The sequence below is a fragment of the Scomber scombrus genome, chromosome 17 (assembly GCF_963691925.1).
Source record: "Scomber scombrus chromosome 17, fScoSco1.1, whole genome shotgun sequence".
NCBI classification, from domain to species: domain Eukaryota; kingdom Metazoa; phylum Chordata; class Actinopteri; order Scombriformes; family Scombridae; genus Scomber; species Scomber scombrus.
Window position 1 is genome coordinate 1,890,772 of NC_084986.1, and position 24,585 is coordinate 1,915,356.

A 24,585-nucleotide genomic window follows, 5' to 3' on the forward strand; every position below is an offset into this window, starting at 1 on the left:
CCTCTTCCTCCTCTCATCTCTTTCATTACTCTTTTTCTTCACCTCATATTTATTACCATCATCGCCCTTTATTCCCATTTCCCGTCACCCTCCTCTTCCTTTTAGCTTCCCTTTCATCTCAACCAAGACAAACAAACATCTCCATCATTTTTCTGCATTTGTGAAATGACTATGTTTCAGCAACATGAATCATTTATGACTCCATCTCTCTCTCTCCTCTCTTTCTGCACACATGTTTGCATTAAACATACAAACATGTTCATATCCTTCTCTGTTATATATTGCACAGCTTCACTTGCATAACTCTGTAAAGCTCATTTCTCTCATGATTTCATTCATAGTATGTTTTCATTTTTCATGCAATTATGTTCTTGGAATTCATTCACTGCATCTCTCTCTCTCTCTCTTTCTCTCTCTCTCTCTCTCTCTCTCTCTCTCTCTCTCTCTTTCTCTCTTTCTCTCCATTAATCTCACCAACATTTCCTCCGTGCAGGAATCCATTATGTTCGCTTCTCCTGAGAGAGCAGCACAGAGAGAAAGGAGAGTCTGCAGGTCCTGATTAACTCTTAAAGGGGGAAGATTTAAAAAAAAAAGCAAACAGTCCAGATTTATGATTGTAGTGATATAGACATCAACAGTGTTAGAGATAATAAATAGGAAATGGGTCTTTTATTTAAAATATGACATTTATCTGTCATTTTTTTAGTCACCAGTTGCATTAGTGATTTAAAATATTCGTTAAAGTCCGTGTAAAGTAAGAATAAATATGTGTTCTGAGTTTGACATACCACAGTAAAGTGTGTTGTTAACCACCCTGATAAATGTGAATGATTAAAAAAATCGCCAAATATATGAAATTAGGCTTCAAAGTTGTGTAATAGTCTGCCTCTTTCTCTGCTCCCAAACGCTGAAGCCCCGCCCCCTACCAAGTGTCACCTGTCAATCAAAGTCACCACCTCTACCAGAAACATGGACGCTAGGTCTGAGAGCTTTCTGCTGCTAACTCAGCTCTAGCTCGGCGGCTAACTCGGCTGCTAGCTCGGCGGCTAACTCGGCGGCTAACTCGGCTGCTAGCTCGGCGGCTAGCTCGGCGGCTAACTCGGCGGCTAGCTCGGTGGCTAGCTCGGCGGCTAGCTCAGCTGCTAGCTCGGCGGCTAACTCAGCTAACTGGCTAACTGTAGACTGTAGTAATAGTGTGCGCTGAATGTATTTATACCTCTACAGCAGCAGGGCGGGTTTATGCTCCGGTGTGTAACCATGCTATTGGTTAACTGTGATTTTCAGACCCGCCCATTAAATCCAGACACAGAAATCTTTAAAACACAGTTTGTGAAGACTAGCTCCACAATTCAAATCTAAATGGTGTTTTTAGTGAACTGAAGAGCTCCTTTAGTGCCAGACTAGTGATGCCAAGCTGCTCTACGGAGAGATTTAGAAGCTCCTTTATACCTAATGCAGTGAGAGTTTTTAATGAACATTGATGATGATGTTGGTGCTTTGCTCTTATCTTGCTCTGCCTGAGTCTGCATGTTTCCTTTGCTGTACGTTGGCTGTCTTTATGAGAAGGTGACATTCAATTTCCCCTCCAAGGGATTAATAAAGTACTTCTTATTTTATTCTTATCTTAACTCTCATTAAAGTTTCTCGCATCACTTATAAGCCTGGTGATATTCTATATTTCTCTTATTGTTAATATCAGTATTTCAGTACGATTACTTTCAGTTCAACTGTGCAATATATATATATATACTTTTTAATTTATTTTTTCACTCTAATATCTGTGCAGTAATGATATCAAACTCAGGTATATTATCATTCAACACCATGTTACTCTTGAACATAATATAATGTAATGTAAATATTTCCCCAGCGTGAGACTAATAAAGGAATATCTCATCTCATCTTATCTAATATTTCCAGTTTTCTACCAGCAGAATAAACATTTTGTTCATCTGAAACCCTTTTTATTTTTTTTGTCATACTGAACACATAAATCTTTAAAAATGGATCATGAATAAACTGTTTCATGTTGTTTTAAACTGTCACCTAGCAGCTGTCACTCATCCTTTTTAACTAAAGTAAAGTGGCACAAATCAGAAGCACTGTTGCTATGGTTACCTGCAGTTTAATACATATTTTATTGTTACTGGATTTCGAGAACTTCCCACTTAATTAGAACAACGTGACAATCATCATATAATTTAAATTAGTAGATTTAATTAAAGAAAACAGTCACTGAAATGATGATAAGATTATTGTTTTCTCTCTCCTCTCTCTCTCCTCCCTTTCTTCTCTCTCTCTCCCTCCGCAGGGCTCATGAGCAGGAGTTGATAAAGAGACATGAGAGGGAGCTTGCCGAGCTGAGCGCCGTCCACAGCAGAGAGACGCAGAACATGCTGTCAGACTTCAACAAAGCGCAGGAAGTGCTCAAAGACAAGATCTCCGCCCTGCAGATACTGTATGTACACACGCTCTAAACTCACTGTGTGCAACAAGGATTTTATTCATGACTTTGTACATTTTGAACTCGTGAAGCGTACCTTCGACTTCACGCATCATCTCCACCACCTCCAGGTCAACGTGTTCGACCCAGATCATCTAACTGTGTGTTTATCAGGAGCGTAAAATAACACTTTCTCTGCATGAGGAACAACAGGAGAGAAAATCACACCTGTTTTTATTCTACTCCTGCAATCCTCACGTTCTACACCTGCACTGTAATATAATAATAATAATAATTAAAGCTGCAAATAGTAATGACCGGGCCCTCGCTCTTCCGCCCCGACCCAAAAGAATGAAATTCGCCACAACGCTTCTACAAGGTTTAGAGTGAATATGAAGTTGATCAGATCTCTAGGAGAAGTTCGTTAAAGTATGATGCGTGGAAAAGGGGCCAAAATCGCAAGTTTTAATCAAAATGGCCAACTTCCTGTTATAGTTAGGGTATGGGTCCAAGAGACTGTTTTGTGCGTCTTTAGATGATACATGCGTGTGCCAAATTTCGTTCATCTACGTCAATCTGGAGGGAGGGGCTCAATTTTCCTAATTTTCTATGGGGTGCAGTGGCGCCATTTGGCCAGCACTTCTTGTTTTATGGCGACACATCGAAATTCCCTGCATCGCCACGGCAACCAGGTATAACAGAGGAAAAAGATTTGATAGCTCTTCATCTCCAATGTCTGAAGATGATTCTGAGTGAATTCGAATTTGGTAGGAGGAATTCGTTAAAGTACGATGCGTGGAAATGGCAAAATTGGCACCAAAATCGCAAATTCGATTAAAAATGGCCGACTTCCTGTTATAGTTAGGGTATGGGTCCAAGAGACTTTTTTGTGCGTCTTTAGATGATATATGGGTGTGCCAAATTTCGTTCATCTACGTCAATCTGGAGTGAGGGGCTCAATTTTCCTAATTTTCTAAGGGGTGCAGTGGCACCATTTGGCCAGCACTTCCTGTTTTATGGCGACACATCGAAATTCCCCGCATCGCCACAGCAACCAGGTATAACAGAGGAAACAGATTTGGTAGCTTTTCATCTCCAGTGTCTTAAGATGTTTCTGAGTGAACTTGAATTTGGTCTGATTTAATCTCTAGGAGGAGTTCGATAAAGTACGGGGCGTGGAAATGGCGAAAATGGCGCCAAAATCGCAAATTCGATTAAAAATGGCCGACTTCCTGTTGGAGTTAGGGGTTATTGGTCCAAGAGACTTTTTTGTGCATCTTGACATGATACATATGTGTACTGAATTTCGTTTGTCTACGTCAATCTGGAGCGAGGGGCTAATTTTTTTTATTTGGGTTAGGGTTAAAACAGGTAAAAATGATTATTGTAATATTCTGCATATAGAGATTATAGCTATTGCTGGATCTCAACTCCTGTCCCTAGTTAAGCTTTTAAAAGACACATATCAATATTATATACCAAACAAATGATGATAAAAAGGAAAAGAAAAAGAAAATATTTAAACAATCTTTCATACTATTACAACACATCGTCTGAGTACATTATAAAATAATTAATTAAAAATGCTTACATCTGTGATTTAGCTTCAGCCAAACTTTCATATTTTTGTTAAAAGTCTTAATATCTTTCATCACTTTTATCTCTGATAAAATAAACTTTATTTATCCAAGTTACAAAGTCCTTCACAAGGCAGCAAAAATACATAAATCATCAAATAAAAAACATTTCAATGTAGGAAAAAAAAGAAGGATTGAAGGAGGGAGGGAGGGAGGAAATAGGGAAGGAAAGGAAAAGAGGTAGGGAGGAAGGAAGGGAAAGAAGGACAGAGGAAAGATGGGAGGGAGGGAGGAAGGAAGCAAGGAGGGAAGGTAGGACGGAGGGAGGAAAAAAGGAAAGAGGGAGGGAGAAAGGAAAAGAGCAAGGAAGGTATGAAGGAAGGAAGGAAGGAAGGAAGGAAGGAAGGAAGGAAGGAAGGAAGGAAGGAAGGAAGGAAGGAAGGAAGGAAGGAAGGAAAGAAGAAGGGAGGGAGGAAGGACAAACTATAAAAAAAAGTAATTTAGGGAAATAAAATCAGATAAATAAAATAGATAAAAGTTTGTTTTAAGAAGAAACTGATTCAGCCGAGATGATTATATGGAAGTTAAAAACAGTCCATGCAATAATAAAGAAAAAGGCTTCATCATCATCCAATCAGGGCGTCTCTAAATATAAAGCGTATGTGAGCAGGCGTGTTTGTGTGCGTCAGGTGAAGCAGAGTATAAATAAAACTGTGATGAATTATTCTCTCCTCAGCTCATCATATTGCTCGTGTCGTACGTTATAAACAGAGAGAAAGATTTACTGCAGCATCACAGTCTGCTACCTGCTCCGCTTTATTCTGGAAACAATGAGTTCAAACAAAAAGATATAATTACACCATGAAATGAAGGATTTAAATAAAAAGAGACAAAGATGAAGAAGAGCCGGCGTTGTGAGCTCACGCCTCTCACGCTTTCAGAACAGCTGATTCCAACTTAATGAACTCTGTGAAATTTGCTCAATCGAGGACTTTAGCCTTCGTGTCGTCCTCCCGGGTCAAATTGACCCCGTCCGTTCCTTCTTTCCTCCCTTCCTTCCTTCCGTCTATCCTTCCTTCCTCCCTCCCTCCTACCTTCCTTTCCTCCCCTCCCTCCTACCTTCATATAAATCCTAAATTAACCCTCCTGATGTCCTCGAGTCAAGGAAGGAAGGGAGGAAGAAGGAAGGAAAGGAGGGACGGAGGGAGGGAGGGAGGGAGGAAGGAAGAAGGAAGGAAAGGAGGGAGAAAGGAAGGGAGGAAAGGAAGGAAGGTAGGAGGGAGGGAGGGAGGAAAGAAGGACGGAGGGAGGAAGGAAAGAGGGAAGGAGGGAGGAAAGAAGGAAGGTAATGGGGAGGAAAGAAAGAGAGAGGGAGGGAGGGAGGAAAGAAGGAAGGAAGGAAGGAAGGAAGGAAGGAAGGAAGGAAGGATGAAAGAAGGAAAGAAAGAGAGAAGGATGGAGGGAGGAAGGACAGACGGAAGGAAGGAAGAAGGAAAGAAAGAGAGAAGGAGGGAGGGAGGAAGGACAGACGGAAGGAAGGAAGGGAGGAAAGAAGGAACAGTCAAAACAGACGGGGTCAATTTGACCCGGGAGGACGACATGAAGTTTAAAACCAAAGTTCTACATCTTGTGAAGCTCGGACTCCGTTAGCTTTGAACTGGTTCCTATCAGTGGAGCCATACATCAGCGAGAAGTAAGAGTAGCTTTTAATTTACATATCAAATATCAGCTCCAACTTCTTTAGTACAGTAGAAGAACTTTTGCAGAGATCAAAGGAAATGTATAGACTCACATGAAATGGGGATCAAAGGCATTATCTTACAAGAAATGATACTGGAATCTAAGAATCCCAATTAGTGAAAGGAAGAGTGTCTTTCACTGCTTCAGACGGAGACGAATGTGTGTATTATTTATGACACGCAGCGGGAATATGAAGCGAGGTCAGGTTAAGTGTCAGACGAAGCAAGGAGTGTAAAGTGATGAGTGATGTGAGAGGAGAGAAAAGAGAAAGCTGTGAGATGTTGAGGTTAAAGAGAAAAGAAGAAGAAGAAGAAGAGGAAGGTGAGCGTGTTCGGGGATATGACACGAAGAAGTGAAGACTGCAAAAGAAGATGCAGCAGAAGAAGAACAAAAAAAAATATGAAAGAAAAAGGGAGTTTAAAGGTGAATTTAGTGCTGGTGGGCAGCGGATGATGGAAAACCTCAAGAGAGAAGAGGAGTCAGAGGAAGACAGTTAAAAAATAAGAGATGAAGAAAACGCTGTGTGTGTGTGTGTGTGTGTGTGTGTGTGTGTGTGTGTGTGTGTGTGTGTGTGTGTGTGTGTGTGTGTGTGTGTGTGTGTGTGTGTGTGTGTGTGTGTGTGTCAGGAGGAGAAGTGCAGCATCCTCCTCAGAGCTGACCTCCTTTTAGTCGGACTCAGCTGGGAGCAAAGTGCCACCTGGTGGACAACAGAGGAATTACACCCAAACACAATGATGATGATGATGATAATAATAATCTTTATTTGTTTACAACTTTATCAACATAGTTACAAAGTGTTTATACAGGGGGAAAAAGATACTGAGATAAAACTACAGTGTAAAACAACATTATAGTAAAGCAATGCAAACACCAAAAATAGCAAACAAGTCAACAAGAAGCTTAAAAGACGATTAAAAGCTGCTGCTTTATGAGGGTAAACAGGATTTTTAAAACTGGTAATTGAACTAGGTGACCTCCTCATGCAGGCTGCTCCAGAGTCTGGGGGCTTTAGAGAGAGAGAGAGAGAGAGAGAGAGAGAGAGAGAGAGAGAGAGAGAGAGAGAGAGAGAGAGAGAGAGAGAGAGAGAGATGGAGAGAGGGAGAGAGACTCAGAGAGAGAGAGAGATGGAGAGAGGGAGAGAGACTCAGAGAGAGAGACTCAGACAGAGAGAGAGATGGAGAGAGAGAGAGAGCCTCAGAGAGAGAGAGAGATGGAGAGAGGGAGAGAGACTCAGAGAGAGAGAGAGAGAGAGACACAGAGAGAGAGACTCAGACAGAGAGAGAGATGGAGAGAGAGAGAGAGCCTCAGAGAGAGAGGGAGAGAGAGAGAGAGACTCAGAGAGAGAGGGAGAGAGAGAGAGAGACTCAGAGAGAGACATAGAGAGAGACATAGAGAGAGAGAGAGGGATGGATGGATAGATAGATAGTCACTTCATTGATACCAATGGGAAATTCAGGTTTCCAGCAGCTCAATATAAACAATAGAAGTAATAAAGCAACAAACAGACAATAATAGGAGGTGTAAAGAGTTAAAAAAAAAGAGAGCTACAGGTCATTATCTTCCTAAATGTCAAATTGATATAAGCTTTAAAAACATGAAGTAGAGTTCAATACTTCTAATCTACCGTTCTATCAAATCCATCAGACGAGGCAGAGACGTTACCTGTGAACTCAATCAATCTTAAAAGTTTAGCAAGTTGACTAAATTTAAACTAAAGCAGAGTGAAACAGACTGAACTAAATGAAGTCAACCAGTCTAGTTTCTTACTTTTCTGGTTCAAATCTACTTTAAATGCTCAGCAGGTTTCACTCTCTGGCAGTTTTGTTTCTTCACTTTAGAAAGAAAGAAGCATGTACGGGACTTTTCCCCAAGAGATGATCCATTTTATTCCATCTAATTAACTAAAACACAGGTCGATCTGTCCTTTCTAATTAATCACTGCCCCAAAATCTAAATCCCTATCCCTAAACAGCCAATGAAAATGCTCCACAGGGATATTCAAAGTGTTGTCTGTCTCTTACTGGCTGATCCTCCTGGAGCTTGTGTTTGTTTGTATTTTGGTCATTAAGCTGACAAGAGATGCAATTTGTAGTGACATCAGCTATATTTTAGCTTTATACTAAAAAACGACAGGAAATACTTGTGCAGGTTTCTCTTAAAATTATAAAATTATAATCACTGTCAAATGTTTTAACCAAATACACAATCTATTGCACTGTGCACGCAATTTATCTTAGTAAACCAGGCCCAAAGCGTATTAAAACTGCAGGTAACCATAGCAACTGCACTTTTTGCTTCACTCTACATTGGCCTTTACATCTCACACAGGAAACATCTGCAAGATTAACCATGAATTTGACTCCCCCTTCCTGTTAAAGACAAAAAAAAACACCAATTTATTCTTCTCAAATGGAGCAGACGCCTCAACCCGAGAGTCAAAATTCATCACGACACAAAAACAAAATGATGAAAAGTCAAAAAAAGTGTTGAAAATGTATGAATGTCCCTCTTCCCCCCGTGGTTTTTTTTTGGAGGAGTCTCATACGGACGGAGGAGTGTGCACAAATCACACGGCTCTTTAAAAAGATGGAGCTGTCTCTGGAGTGAGGAGATAATACTGTGTGTAGTCTTTATAGCGACAGGAAACTCTTGTTAAAGTGTGTGTCTTGTTGTTAAGACAGGACATTCAGTATCAAAGCTGCTTTTATTGGCACTGTGATCTTTCTCAGCTTCCTGCCAGTTGTCTTCTTTTGTCTTCCACCACTTTTTTCTTTGACAATTATCCCCAAATGAATCACATCTGTGTGTGATCACCCACACTATGTTAGTTTTACCTGATTAATGAGACAGTTTCATGTCTAGAAATGTCCATTATATATTATTTTAATACACCTCAGTTTGCTTTATCAAGGAGAAAAAGGGAGAGTGTTCTTCATACATATTTGATGTTTGTTTGCAAGTTCAAGATATCTTTATTGTCCCCGAGGGGCAATTTGTGGTTCAGCCAGCAGCAAAACAATAGAAATGACAATAGCAATTACAGTTACAAAATAAACAATCCACAAAAAGAACAATACAGAATAACAATAAATAGTAAAAACAAAAAAGTTAAAGTGACCACAGTGCGTGCAATCCACCTTAAAATGGCTTAAAAAGGCTAAGAATCGTCCGTTATTTAAAAGGCCAATGGCCGCTTGAACCCAGGACTTACATCTGGGCATACAGATGCAGTCACTTAAAGTCACAGTTAAGCTACTTTAAGACAATGAACAGTCGCTGCTGCTGCTGAATTGTTTCTATATAGGAGCTAATTTACATAAAAGTATCTGAATCCTTTAATCCTACATCTCTTGATTCAGAGGCAACATCAGCATCAAAGATGGATTATTCCATCAGTGCCAATCAACATTGTTTTATTGTGTTAGTTAACTATAAACTTGCTATGCTATAATGAGTTATTGCTTATAATTTCGTCTATTTTCCAAAAACTATCAAAACCCATAATGTCACTGTTGTGGAAATTGTCTTAAAACACTAAACACAAATACGACATAATACACAAAACACTGCTGAGTTGAAGATTAAACAGGAGGAATAAGGAGACATCATACACACAGAATGACATCAGCTCATCTCAACGAGCAAAGAGCAACTATTATAGTTTCTAAGTGAACAAAGAAATCATCTGTGATTGGTCAAACATATCAACCTATGCAATTTTACCCAATAGAAGACCACAGAGCAGACCGTATATCTACATATGCACATTTCATGGTCATTCATCCCCAGAGCTTCTGGTCATAAATGATTTCTTGACACCTTACTATGATCCCCACACTCAAGAGTCTGAGCTTCTACCTTATTTGATATAAGTCAAGGCAAGGCAGCTTTATTTATATAGAGCATTTCATACACAGTGGCAACTCAATGTGCTTTACATAAAACAAACATTTAACAGTAAAAATTGGAAATAAAAAACATAAAAACATGCAATTTGAGAAATAAAAATAAAACCTGATAATAGTGAAACATAGAAATTCACATTTTTTCGACCACACGGACAACCACCTAACACTATCTCTTCCATAGATCCTTATCATGTACCAGATGGCCCTCTAGCTCTCCCATGATTAGCTAATCTTTCTCTTTAGACGTTGTCATCACTACGAATCCTGGATCTGTTTCTTCGGCACAATCAAAGATAAAAGTCGCCGTACACTACGGTACCTTTAAGGAGTCAAAGGACTCAAGGCAGAAGAAGAGCAATGGATCTCCTAATGATAATAAGACACAGTGATGAGGCAGAAGCAGAAGCAGTGATTTGACATTAAAATAAACCACTTATTGATCCTTCTTCATTTTCACATCACTGTTCCACTTGCTGACATATTTCTTTGCCACAAAGATTACGGTCGCAGTAGTGTGTTGACAACGCTGTGCAAGACTTTTGTTTGTTTTGTAATAATGTAGTACACAGAAGAGTTTGTGTAACATAGCACACAAGAAGTTAACGAAGCTCTGTAGACAGTAAACAGGCACACATGCTCAGTGGTTTCTGCCTTACACAGAACTACTCTCCAGGGACTGAAAACGTAATCACTGTTAGTCTTTGAAGCCGTTTGTAAACAAACTAACGTGACCAAACTCTTTATAATGAAGGAACGTGTCACCCAGTGCAGCGCTGTGACTCGCGGCTGGGATTTTAATGGTTTCTAGACAACAACAACAGAGGTCTACGGCACAGAGGAATGAGATATACACACAATAGATGTTAGTAGATCAGTTCATTGTTGGTTTGTTGACAGTAAGAAAAGTCTCCTTCCTAATCTTTCAAGCTCCAGTCTGTGGTTTGTGGTTCAGGTTGTTAATAGGATCAGAGGTAGTCTATAACACGGGTGACTCAGATGCTGCCGCCCATCCAAAGTACAGAAAACCAACTAATAAAAGTACTTTTAAGGTCAATGTTCTGGGTGCAAAAATAGGACAGTTGTTTTTTGTTTTTTTTAAAGTAAAACATAAAACTGAACTTACTGCCGGTAAAAGCTGCATCAGCAGTGAGAGGAAATAACAAGACATGGTAGTGAAGATAACAGAAGCTGTGACCCAACATTTTCTCTGGACCATCACTCACTGTCAGTTTTTGGTTATATTGGATTTTAGCACCTTTAGTCCAACGATAAGACGTCTGAAAACACATAATGATAAACAGAACACTGCTGGATTGAAGATTAAACAGTTATTATTGTACAATAAGGAAACAGAAGACCTAATCTATTCTATTATAGATTCTTAGGGAACAAAGAAATTATCTGTGATTGGTCAAATATATTAGTTTATATGATTTTACCCATAACCACAACACATACATTTACATTCTCATTCATGTTGCATCCATAGACTGTATATAAGAAATTTACGTAACATCCGTGACGTCACCCATTGGTTTGTGGACTGCTGCTCTGAGGCCAATAGTATCGGATCTGAGCAGCGCCATCTTGAAAATTTCCGGTGCATGCTGGGAAAAATAAAAACAGGGATTCTACTTATATGGGCATCAGGAGGAGCATGAGGCGCCCTCCTGAACCTGTGAACCAATCAACCTGTCAATCACGAGGTAGCCACGCCCTAATGCATACCCTGCTTTATCGTCACATATAAAATCAGGGAGGCCAAAATGTCCCAAATGAACATCATACTGCATTGAAGAAGGCTTTAAACTAGCGATTGAGACCATAAACACATTTTGAAAACGTTTACTGAGGTTAGAAATCAAGTGAGAAGTTGGTGAATTCTCCATTGACTTGTATAGAGACGGAAGTCCTTTTGACACCAGAACGGTCGCCCCCTGGTGGCCTTTTGATAGAATGCAGCTTTAAGTTACTTCCGCGTTGGCCTCATTTCAGAGGACAGGAACTCCCCGCTTGTGTGAAACCCAAAACTATGAGACACAAAAGGAAGCCAGTGTCACCTCTGGTCTTCTTCATGTGTCTCTGACGCTCCAGCTGGGTGTGACAGAGGATATTCCTGCTCAGTGAAGGGTTGCTGATGTTGTGGCAGCGAGCCGTAACGATGTTGGACAACAAACATTTGGCCTTAGCTCGCTCCTGCCCAGAGGACATTCAGCTACAGTCCAACCAGCTACTGTTAACCTTCGTGTCGTCCTCCCGGGTCAAATTGACCCCGTCTGTTTCTACTGTTCCTTCTTTCCTCCCTTCCTTCCTTCCTTTCGTCTGTCCTTCTTCCCTCCCTCCTTCTCTCTTTCTTTCCTTCCTCTCTCTTTCCTCCCTTCCTTCTGTGCCTCTTTCCTTCCTTCCTTCCCTTCCTCTTTTCCTTCTTTCCTCCCTCCCTCCTTCCTTCTCTCTTTCTTTCCTCCCCCTAGCTTCCTTCCTCCCTTCATCTTTTCCTTTCTCCCTCCCTCCCTCCTTCTCTCTTTCTTTCCTCCCTCCTTTCTTTCTTCCTTCCTTCCTTCATTCCTCTCTCCTTTCCTTCCTTCTTCCTTCCTCCCTTTTTTCCTTGACTCGAGGACAACAGGAGGGTTAAGACTCGTGTCCTACATGTCTTTCAATAAGCAGAAACAAACCCCTCTGAATATACACGTCTGATGATAAACTCTCCGCCAGCCTCAGTGGGAACAAGTGGAGTCTGCTGGAGAAGATGTTATTTGTCTTGAACTGAACATTTGAGCTCTCTTGAGGGTAATAGCCTAAGATCCTTTTTCCTACTTTCACTGCATGACATATTCTTGGCCGAAGTAACTGGAAGGATTCACAATTTCTCAAGTCTGTCCTAAACCAACAGTCATGCACCCAAATGAACATTAATAGATGTTTTTCTTGCTCTAATCATTTCTCCTATTCATTCTGACTGTTAGACGATCCCTTCATAATCCACAGCTATCCTTTGGTGTTCAATATGTATTTAACCCTCCTGTTGTCCTCGAGTCAAGGAAGGAAGGGAGGGAGGAAGGAATGATTGAAGGGAGGAAGAAGGAATGAAAGGAGGGAGGAAGGGAGGAAGAAGGAAGGAAAGGAGGAAGGAAGGGAGGAAGAAGGAAGGGAGGGAGAAAGGAGGAAGGAAGGGAGGAAGAAGGAAGGAAAGGAGGAAGAATGAAGGAAAGGAGGGAGGAAGGAGGGGAGGGGGAAGGAAGGAAGGGAGGAAGGAAGGAAAGGAGGGAGGAAGGAAAGTAGGAAGGAGGAAAGAAGGAAGGAGGGAGGGAGGGAGAAAGGAAAAGAGTAAGGGAGGAAGGAAGGACAGAGGAAAGAAAGAGAGAAGGAGGGAGGGAGGAAGGAAAGGAAGGAAGGATGGAAGGACAGAAGGATGGAGGGAGGAAGAAAAGGAAGGAAGGAAGGAAGGAAGGAGAAAAGGAAAACGCACCTGCGTGCTATTGGGTTATAACGATCCTACAAAAAAAAGAGATATTTTTACAGACAAATGTAAAATCATCTCGCCTAAAGTCATCTTCAGTCCTCTGTGGCTTTATCGAAGCAAGCTGAAGTCCAGAGAGAAGTTGCGCCACACAACTGCTGCTCTGAGCACAATCCACACAGGACAACTACATCCATAACACGCAGCCACAATTACACTAAATATTCTCTCATCCTCGTGGTATAACAACCCGTTCTGCCAGAGCAGCCAAACAGCCTCTGGAGCTCAAGCTGCAGAAAATGTTTGACAAACTGGAGGTACATAACAAATCAGCTATGAGAGGGGCACAGAAGCAGCAGCAGAGCAGCAGACAGTGTATCTGATGAAACTGCAGATCAGTATGTATCAGTATCACTGAGCCGCTGCCGTACAGCTGCAGTCATTCCTCGGAGAAACCTCCATTTATCACGGCGACAAGCTGCTCTGGTACTGGGCCTTTTAACAGAGTGTGATTTCACACTGTGGCAGGAATGTCACAAAGAGACCTCTCAGTGCTTTGTGCTTTGGTAGTGTGGAAGTGAAAGGCTGCTCAGCTCACTGTCCTGTAAGGTAGCGTGCAACTACAAAAAGGCTCACAGCTAAACATGCAGAGAATTGTTTGATCAGAAAGAAAAACTCTTCTATACAGACAAAAAAAAGACTTTGATAACTGACTGGGTTGGGTGTATTGTCATGTGACTTCAGGCCAGTCATTGGATTGGAGTATCCAATAAGAGACATGGGTGATACCATATTTGGTGGTATTGTTTTTAACCTTTTTGATTTTTTTCTGCTTTTTAACTACCCTATTTAAATGTGTTTTATGAAGACCTTGATGAAGGCTGCAAGCTGAAATACGTTGGTCTATTAATGACGTTTTTCTATTCTACAAGTTTTGCTTTTGACTTTTTTAGACTTTCTTTCTCTTCTCTGTGCACCTTGGAAGCAGGCGGGGAGCTCCAGTCCTCAGAAATGATGCCAACGCAGAAGTAACTTAAAACTGCATTCTATCAAAAGGCCACCAGGGGGCGACCATTTTGGTGTCAAAAGGACTTCCGTCTCTATACAAGTCAATGGAGAATTCACCAACTTCTCACTTGATTTCTAACCTCAGTAAACGTTTTCAAAATGTGTTTATGGTCTCAATCGCTAGTTTAAAGCCTTCTTCAATGCAGTATGATGTTCATTTGGGACATTTTGGCCTCCCTGATTTTATATGTGACGATAAAGCAGGGTATGCATTACCTCCTGAGCCACAGCCGCGATAAGTAGAATCCGTGTTTTTGTTTTTCCCAGCATGCACCTGAAATTTTCAAGATGGCGCTGCTCAGATCCAAAACTATTGGCCTCCGAGCAGCAGTCCACAAACCAATGGGTGACGTCACGGCTGTTACGTCCATTTCTTATATACAGTCTATGCTTGGAAATAGTGAAGTGAAGTTGTGCCAGAAACCTCTACTCTGCTTCTATATAATAATACGATGTTGCGAAGGATGCAGCTGATGACTTACATCACACTTTATGTAACGATAACATTTAACAGTCACATTTTCATTGACTAGTGCAATAAGTCCTACATTTTCCAGCCAACAGCGTCATTACTGCATGACTGGTTGTTTCACTCGGATGATGTTAGTGTTTGCATGTGTTGTACGAGGAGCGAAATGTCACAGGAAGTTAAATGAATCCAACGTTCTTTGTACAAGTGGTGATTTCTCTAAAGGCCGGTTGGAAAATAACAAAATATCCATCATAACGCTGTGAAAGTTTCTCATAACTCATAACACAGAAACAAAGCAACCTCCGGAGGAAATAACTGCACAGCTCTGTTGTTGATTTGAACGAACGGTTTCTTAATGTTTTTGTTTTGGTTTTTTTTGTGATGAGAAGTGGAGACGACAGGAAGAGGAAGAGGAAGAGGAAGGGACCATTTCTGTTTTATTGATCAAAAGCTAATGAAAAAGGAAAAGCGCTATGAATCACTCGTCTTTTTACTCCTTTATGGTTACACATATTTAATTATGTTTAGTACACACAGGATATCTGAGATCTAATGAGTTTACTGCTCTTTTTTTAATGTGTAATTGGTATTTTTGATGTTGTATATTTGTCAGTGATGAAACTGCATCACATGACCGGGTTGAATAATGTTTTAACCTTCCTGTCGTCCTCCCAGGAAAAAAAATTGACCCTGTCTGTTTTGACTGTCCCTTCTTTCCTTCCTTCCTTCCTTCCTTCCCTCCATCTTTCCTTCCTTCCTCCCTTCCCTCCTTCCTCCCTTCCTTCTTTCCTCTGTCCTTCCTTCCTCCCTTCCCTCCCTCCTCCCTTCCCTCCCTCCTCCCTTCCTTTTTTCCTCTGTCCTTCTTTCCTTCCTTCCTCCCTTCCTCTTTTTCTTTCTCCTTCCCTCCCTCATTCCTTCTTTCCTCCCTCCCACCCTCCTACCTTCCCTTCTTCCTTATTTCCTCCATCCTTCCTTCCTTCCCTTCCTTCCCTCCTTCCTTATTTCCTCCGTCCTTCCTTCCTTCCTTCCTTTCTCCCTTCCTTCTTTCCTCTGTCCTTCTTTCCTTCCTTCCTCCCTTCCTCTTTTTCTTTCTCCTTCCCTCCCTCGTTCCTTCTTTCCTCCCTCCCACCCTCCTACCTTCCCTCCTTCCTTATTTCCTCCATCCTTCCTTCCTTCCTTCCTTCCTTTCCTTCCTCCCTTCCTTCTTTCCTTTCCTCCCTCCCTCCATCCCTCCCTCCTTTCTTCCTTCCTTCCCTCCTTCCTTCCCTTCCTTCCTTCCTCCCTCTTTTCCTTCTTTCTTCCTCCCTTCCATCCTCCTTTCCATCATCCCTTCCTTCCTTCCTTCCTTTCTTCCTTCCTTCCTTCCTTCCTTCCTTCCTTCCTTCCTTCCTTCCTTCCTTCCTCCCTTCCATCCTCCTTTCCTTCCTTCTTCCTCACTTCCTTCCTTGACTCCAGGACAACAGGAAGGTCAAAACTTCAACAACTTTTTCCTCAGGAAGAAGTTTTTTGAGTGCCGTCTTCCTTTTCTGTTTATTCTTCATACCGATGTGTCTGAACCTGAATGTCTTGTGTACAGTAGAACTGAATATTTATGGGTTTTTGTTTGTTTTGTGTCTCCTCATGCAGGCTTGAAGGAACAGAGGATAAGTTCAGGAACAGGGAGAGTCGTCCTGAAGATCTGCAGATCATCGCCGAGCTGAAGGACATGGTCTCTGAGAGGGAATCTCTAGTCAAGAAACTGGTGGTAGGTACTCTAAAGAAGGAGGGAAGTAAAGGAAAGAGTGTGTCAATAAATGGGAATGTGCATTATTTATTTACAAAATAATGATAAGAGTAAGAAGAACGGAGGAAAAGCTGAAGTCAGTAATCAGTAGTATGAGCTTGTGTGGATGTGAATGAGTGTCTGCAGCCAACAAACCAAACCAAGACAAAACTCTCTCAGCATACAAGACAGAGAGGGCTATACTTTGTAATATACATTGTTTTTATTCTCTTTATTTATTGCTTTATTTCTCCTTTTTTTATTTGCAATCCAAGTGGACAAAGAGACTGTGAGACTGTAAACGACGGGAAAAGTAAAAGACTCTTTCTTGATAATGGAAACGCCTGATTGATGATGAATCTGATGGAAATTGATTTAAACCTGGGTGCTATCTACTTTTAATCTATGTTTTGTTTATGTAGGCTTTTTTATTTATTTATTCTTTTCTTTTTCTTTCATTTCTTTGCCTGTCTGTGTGTTACTCTTAGTCAACTGTTGGTGCTTTGATGTATTTGGCTAGTTTTAAAAGCAGCATCAGGTTTGTTAAAATGTACATTTAGTATTTTTGTTGGTTTTATATCATTTGAAATGACATTTGCACCATTTTTTACCAAAAGTAAGACTGAATGCTCCTGAAAATGTCAAATGGTGTAACCACAAAAGAATGATAAATATTAAATAATGTAATATTTAGAACAATTGTATTCCATTATCTTTATTTAATATAAAAGTTATAATGTAAGATCATTTATTGACAATTTACTGTTTTTAAGCAAGTTGAATTATTTGGTACAAAGTTTTTATGGTTACACCACTTAGACATTTTTGCCATAATCCTCTAATATATTCTCTCTAAATGGATTAAAAGCAGAAATTTGATGCTGGGTCCACAAAAAAAGAATGTGTGCAAGTTATTCATACGTTTATTTTCACATTTTAACCTCTTTAAATATGACTAAACCACATGGACACTAAAAAACATCATTGACCCAAAATTGGCATGAAGTAAAACATTTGTAGTTGTATTGTAAAACTTCTGGCTGCCAATAAGAAAAAACTCCCAAAACAAAGCAGCTGCTCCATGATGGGAGACGGAGAGAGAGAGCAAGCTCTGTGGAAAAGTGATGCTTTATATGAGAAACTACTCCGATGTGGCTCATGAACCAGATGATGAACCTCCGTCGTGACCTGAAACCTGCAAAAACAAAGAGAAAAAAACGGAGCGGAGAGGTCGGCACAAATCTAACACGAACAAATGTCTCGCCCCCTCTCAGATGCAGCAGCTCAATGTGTTTTATCTTTGACAGATTTGGGGAGATGCAACCTTTTGTCACATTTGTTTCAAAACAAAAAGTTTGTTCAGGTCGTTTAGAAAGTCAAGAGTGTTTCTCCAGTCATTGAAAGGATAGACTGAGGTAGAAACTGCAATAAAACTAAAGCAGAGATGAACTATTCAAGATCATAGACTGATTATAAGAAATGGACGTAACATCCGTGACGTCACCCATTGGTTTGTGGACTGCTGCTCGGAGGCCAATAGTATCGGATCTGAGCAGCACCATCTTGAACATTTCAGGTGCATGCTGGGAAAAATAAAAACAGGGATTCTACTTATATGGGCATCAGGAGGAGCATGAGGCGCCCTCCTGAACCTGTGAACCAATCAACCTGTCAATCACCACGTAGCCACGCCCTAATGCATACCCTGCTTTATCGTCACATATAAAATCAGGGAGGCCAAAATGTCCCAAATGAACATCATACTGCATTGAAGAAGGCTTTAAACTAGCGATTGAGACCATAAACACATTTTGAAAACGTTTACTGAGGTTAGAAATCAAGTGAGAAGTTGGTGAATTCTCCATTGACTTGTATAGAGACGGAAGTCCTTTTGACATCAAAACGGTCGCCCCCTGGTGGCCTTTTGATAGAATGCAGTTTTAAGTTACTTTCACGTTGGCCTCATTTCAGAGGACCGGAACTCCCCGCCTGGGTGCATCAGCATCAAAGTTGCATCAAAGTTGTTGTAGTGCACCAACACAGTTTTGCATATCTACAGTATAGATCTATGTAATATATTTAATGTTATATATAACTTATATAACAGAAAAAGCAGCAAGGTGCAGCTCCTGAAATAATCAGAAACCAATGAATTTGCTTCTTTAGGCAGCTTTAACACTTTTAAAGGTATTTTATTAAGATTTGCTCTGTAATTTGTATGAAACCCCAAAACAAAGCAGCTGCTCCATGATTGTAGACGGAGAGAGAGAGCAAGCTCTGTGGAAAAGTGATGCTTTATATGAGAAACTGCTCCGATATGGCTCATGAACCAGATGATGAACCTCCGTCGTGACCTGAAACCTGCAAAAACAAAGAAAAAAAAAACGGAGCGGAGAGGTCGTTACAAATCTAACACGAACAAATGTCTCGTCCCCTCTCAGATGCAGCAGCTCAAGGTGTTTTGTCTTTGACAGATTTGGGGAGATGCAACCTTTTGTCACATTTGTTTCCTGCCAAAAAAGTTTGTTCAGGTCGTTTCCAAAGTCAAGAGTGTTTCTCCAGTCATTGAAAGGATTGACTGAGGTAGAAACTGCAATAAAACTAAAGCAGAGATTATCTTACAAAGAGCATTGAACAGTTTAATGTAATATTTATGTAATCAGGGACTCTTATTGAGATTGAGATTCAAGAAACAACTAAATAAAAAGCATTTATATTCAGACAAGCAGAAACTACTGGGAGGCCAGACAGACACATTCAATAAAGTATAAATAAAAACTGTTACAAGAGTTATAAAAAACATCCGATATAAAGCTTTACAATATCCAAAGGGTTGCAGTTCTTTCTGTTTTAAAGCTGCAGAGCACCATAAACCCGTCCTGCCAACATTACTGTGCATGTAAGAGATGTTTCAGGTTAATTACTGGATTGTGCTTTAAGATAATAGATTTAAATGAGAGAAGAGATGTGAGGTTTTGTTTTACTTCTTGTCTATAATGAAGCTCATCCAACCGTGTGATGGGTATGAAATGTGTCATCAGTGATAAACAGCTGCTGAAGTGTCGATGGGGCTGAATGACGATACAGAATTATATCTCAGTAATCAAGTGCAGACAGTTTGAAAAGTGACCAACAGCATTCACCATGTTAATTAGGTTACTGTAGATGTGTTAGTAGGCGTATTTTTGAGCTGCTAGCTGTTTTAACTAAGGTAAGTTTCATCTCTGTACCTAACAAACTGACATGACAGTGGTATCGATCTTCATCTTCATCTTCATCTAACCTCTCCATCATGAAAGCACATTTCCTAACATGTCAAATTATTCCTTTAATGTTTACAGACAGACCTGGAATAACTTGAATTGAAAAATTGAAGTTCAACAATTTCAAAGTAGCACTCAGGCTTGACCAATCAGAGAAGCCATCATCCAGTGAATAGCAGTCAATGATAAAGTTTCAATGATCTGATTACGCAACCAATAACCTGCTTCTTCTTTACCATGTATTGATGAAGATCTGCTGCTAATGTAGGTTAAGATAAAAATCATGATGCAACAAAGCAGTTTCCTTAAATTTGTCAAAAAATGATGAGCAGCAGGAGGAATAGGGTTGGGTATCATTTAACAAATGATGATACCAGTACCAATCCAAAATCAAAGAGATGCCAAATGACTAAAATCAGATGCAAAATGACTACAAAGAAATGCAAAATAACTAAAAACAGACATAAAATGACTAAACATGGACTACATTTGACTTTATTTTGACTGTCAGGGCTTCTGTGTGATATCTCCAACTGTTTATGGATCAATAAAATGGCTGCAGAGTTTAGAAGTTTTTAATTATACACCAATAAAAACCTAATTTCAGGACTTGTTCTGTTAGATAAGGTGCGGCGTACTCTGTGTTTCAGACAGTTTGAGATCCAATGTGCCTCACCTCATTAGCACAGTGACTTTTCATTGGGTTTGTCTCAGGGACACAGCTGACAATAACACAAGGCCGCTGCACTAATCACAGCGAAGGTGACTTTATATAAATCCGCTTATATTTTCCACGGTGCGCTGAGTTTGCCATTGAAGTGTTTCTGAGTCACGGGTCTGTGTCTGAGATCCGCCGCCTGCAGCCGTTATGAGGTAAAAAGTTGAATCTAGATAGAAAAGAGAGAATAATTAAAGGAGCTAAATGATGGGTAAAATGAGAAGAATTAATGATTTGAAGCAGATTCAATGACAGATTTAATCTACAGTGTCAAACACGAGCCTCTGAAATAGCTCTTAACCCTTCTGTTGTCCTCGAGACAAGGAAGGAAGGGAAGGAGAGAGGAAGGAAAGGAGGGAGGAAGGGAGGAAAAAGGAAGCAAAGGAGGGAGGGAGGAAGGGAGGATGGAAGGGAGGAAAGGAGGAAGGAAAGGAGGGAAGAAAGGATGGAGGAAGGAAGGAAGGAGGGAGGAAAGAAGGAAGGAAGGGGGGAGGGAGGGAGAAAGGAAAAGAGGAAGGGAGGAAGGAAGGACAGAGGAAAGAGAGAGAGAAGGAGGGTGGGAGGAAGGAAAGGAAGGAGGAAGGGAGGGAGGGAGGGAGGAAGGAAAGGAAGGAAGGAGGGAAGGAAAGAAGGAGGGAAGAAGGACAGACGGAAGGAAGGAAGGGAGGAAAGAAGGAACAGTAAAAACAGACGGGGTCAATTTGACCCGGGAGGACGACACGTATAAAATATGTCTTTTCTCACAGTTAATCTTTTACAGTCGGCCTGTCTCTCTCTCAACTGTCAGTTAACACCGTTTATTTTTATATTTTTTTGTTCCCCAACCAGGACGATAAGAAGTTCTACCAGCTGGAGCTGGTCAACAGAGAGACCAGCTTCAACAAAGTGTTCAACGCCAGTCCTAACGTAGGAGTTATCAACCCGCTTATAAAGGTAGGACCTGATATCCTGTAACACACCACACACACTGGGGTAGACAAAAAAAACCTCTCGCTTTATTTCCTTTTACTACATAGCAGCAAAGATGATATCCACTCCATCTCATTTCACTTCTACCAGCGCTGGTCGATCCGAATATCACTGTTCAGATGGTTAAATAATCATGAAATATGACTTTAATTGCTGTTAACAAAGTGAGACCGTACTGTTGTAGCAGCTTTTTTATTTTTTTGTATTTGAAGGTTGAGCTGAGCAGGAAATCTGCAGCGCTGTTAAATGTCTCAACGAGATAAAAAGAAGTCATTTTACAAGAAAAGACAGCAATACAGCGTTGGTCTCCAGAGGGTAAAAAAAGGACACGAAAAATCAATTTTAACAAGTTTATTCTTTTTCTGTGAAACGAAGGTCTTCAAGGACAGAAAACATCATGATTAATGGGAAAAGTGGAGTTTTTTTTCTTTTTATTTGATAAATAAAAGCAGCTCTTGCACTGTAGGAGACAGAAGCTGCATCAAGGTCTCACTTTTTTACAGCAATTAAAGAATTAAAACACTTCAAAAAACCTCAGTGCACCTGCAAATTATAACAGTGTTGTAGCTGCTGTTATAATGTTAGGTGAAGTGGACTCTAAGGGAAAAAGGAGCTGCAAGTAAAGGCATCGTGATGCATTCAAGGACCAAATCTGCAGATCACATACGGTAAAAATCAGCTGTGTATTTAATTAAAGAGTCGCTGTATCACATAGACTGCTATGGGTCACTGAAATGATGACATTTACTCACAAGCAAAAGGGCACTACTGCTTTTTTGTGAGTCAAATCTCAAATTTTATGATTTTAAGCTGCTGAAAACCTGAATTATAGTATTATTATAGTATTTCTCTATAACTGAATATTACATATAAATATTTATGATTAGATAGATAGATAGATAGATAGATAGATAGATAGATAGATAGATAGATAGATAGATAGATAGATAGATAGATAGATAGACAGACTTTATTCATCGCTTTATGGAAACACATACATAAATAATAACATATATATATATATATATTTTAAGATTAGATCAGATATTCCTTTATTAGTCCCACAATGGGGAAATTTGCATTATTACTGCAGCAAGTGGACAGTAACATAGAAGAGCATAAAAAAGAAACAATGAAGAACAATAAATAAGTACGAAAAACAATAACAATAATAGTAGAAATATATAATAAAAAAAATTATTATCATAAAATAATAATATATAAATTATTTACATTATTTACAGCACAACAGTAATATTAGTACTGAGTGGTAAAATACCAGAGATGATATTGTTATTGCACAGATTAAAGTGAAGATAAAATATATGTAAATTATACATATATATATATATATATATATATATTGCACAGCATTAAAAGTGCAGTGTGTCAAATTGTCCCGGTGAGGGCGCTGTGTTGGGTTAGGACTACTGGGAGCAGTGCTAATGTTAACTTTGATGTTAAAAACAAAGGAAAGAGCAGATTTAAAATTTACAAATGTAAACATTTTAAATGATTATTGCACATTTCCACTAACAATAATAATAATAATAATTGCATTGCCCCATGACTATCTATTGATATTACTGTTGTAAAGTCTGATGGCCAACTCCTCCCATAGCATAGCTTAACAGTCAAAAAACCTTTAGTTTATCTATTTTTAGCAGGATTTTGTGGGTGCAGTTGACCAGAGTTGATTGACAGTGACTCAGCAAAAATAAAATTTGGACTCAAGTTATTAATAAATCCAGACTGGTGCAGAGAAGCAACATTATGTTTTTCCAATTGAGTCCACTTCAAACGGGCAAGAAGAGCGTAGAGAAAAAAAACACCCAAAAAAACACACAGCGTTCATGTTTGACTCCATCACTCACAGTAAGAAGCTGACTGAGAGAAAAAGACTGGCGGGTATTTAAAGCTGCGAGTTCACCAGGATAACATGATGTTTCATTTCCTCACAGTACATCTGAGTTGAATGTTTCCCTGCTGCATGCTCAGTATATCTGTCCATCAGGGTCTATAACTTCCAGTGTTTCCTGTCGTTGCTGTTTACATGTATTTTATCCACATATCTGTGTATGTGACGTGCGCTCACCGTGTGTCCAGTGACTTCTTTCCACCTTGTTTCGGTTGTTTCTTCCTGACTTTTTCCCCCTCCTCCTCCTCCTCTTCCTCCTCCAGCTTTCCTTTGCTTTCCAAGCCATTTTTGTTAGTGTGAGATGTTTTCCTTGCTCCCGACACACATCTCTCTTTCTCATCTGAACCTCCATATACACACACACCAACCACTCAGAGTGATGCCAGTCTTCAGATTGAGTCCATTCACTCTGCTTCAATCAACATCTTTTTAAATATGATGGAGTTAGCACGCTGCTCTGTTTTCTGTCTCTCACCGGCTGGACTGTTACAACCTTTTTTTAGAGCTCTCCCTGTACTCCATTATCCTCCTCCATTCCTTCTTATCTTTTGTTTACTATTTTGTTTTAAACTTCCCTTTTTTCTCCTTTTTATGACCCCCAATGCCCCTCCTTTCCTTTTCTTTTTTTTGTCTGTATAGCAAAAGAGAAAGAATGAGAAAACAGCAGCCAGCAGATTCAGCAGCTCTCCTAATCTCAGGGCTCTGGAGGCAGCAGGCATGGGCGTGGCGGGTACAGGAAGTGGGCAGCTCCCACAGCCGCCCCCTCCCCCAGCCCAGCCCAGCCGCCTAGAGCCCATCCCCAACTCCCCCCTCCACCACCTTGAGCTCAACTCCAACAAACCTCTTCCCCCGCCGACCCCTCCCACCGAACCCAAGAAATTCATGAGGTGAGACCTTTTCGGGCCCCAACGGGCAGCAGCTGGTCAATCCACGCATCAATCATCCAATCACAGACCTCGAATAATAAATAATTGGAAAAATCCAGCGGGTTAAAGAGGTTTTTTTAAAGCACTTTTATTTATTCGACTCAACTTTTGAGTCAAAACGTTGAATGTAAAAGTATATTTTTAAGCACAAAAGCCTTAAAATAGAAATAATAAAGATAAATACATGAATAAAAAAACACCAGAACTCATTCTTTTGTTTCTCGCTTTGATAAGAAACAGTGAAACAATAAGTGGTGTTTTTTACTTTGACACCCTAACCCTGCCGAGTCTCTCCCTTTCATAAACCATACGCAGCATGACATCATCATCATCACTGCAGAGCTGCAGAGTGTCCAATGAAACG

At 40.2% G+C, this 24,585-nt stretch overlaps 2 protein-coding genes across 2 annotated transcripts in view; one reads left to right on the forward strand and one right to left on the reverse strand.

The window, feature by feature from the left end:
• LOC133998001 (protein FAM184A-like) overlaps positions 1 to 24,186 on the forward strand; it is a 27,541-nt gene extending 3,355 nt beyond the window's left edge. Inside the window, exons 2-5 of the mRNA XM_062437739.1 lie at positions 2,312 to 2,458; positions 16,292 to 16,409; positions 21,237 to 21,341; positions 23,935 to 24,186. Coding sequence (XP_062293723.1) covers positions 2,312 to 2,458; positions 16,292 to 16,409; positions 21,237 to 21,341; positions 23,935 to 24,186 — 622 coding nt within the window. The remainder of the gene's footprint in view (positions 1 to 2,311; positions 2,459 to 16,291; positions 16,410 to 21,236; positions 21,342 to 23,934) is intronic.
• Positions 1 to 24,585, reverse strand: part of ncoa1 (nuclear receptor coactivator 1) — a gene marked incomplete at its 5' end in the record, with an annotated part of 164,152 nt that overhangs the window by 68,960 nt on the left and 70,607 nt on the right.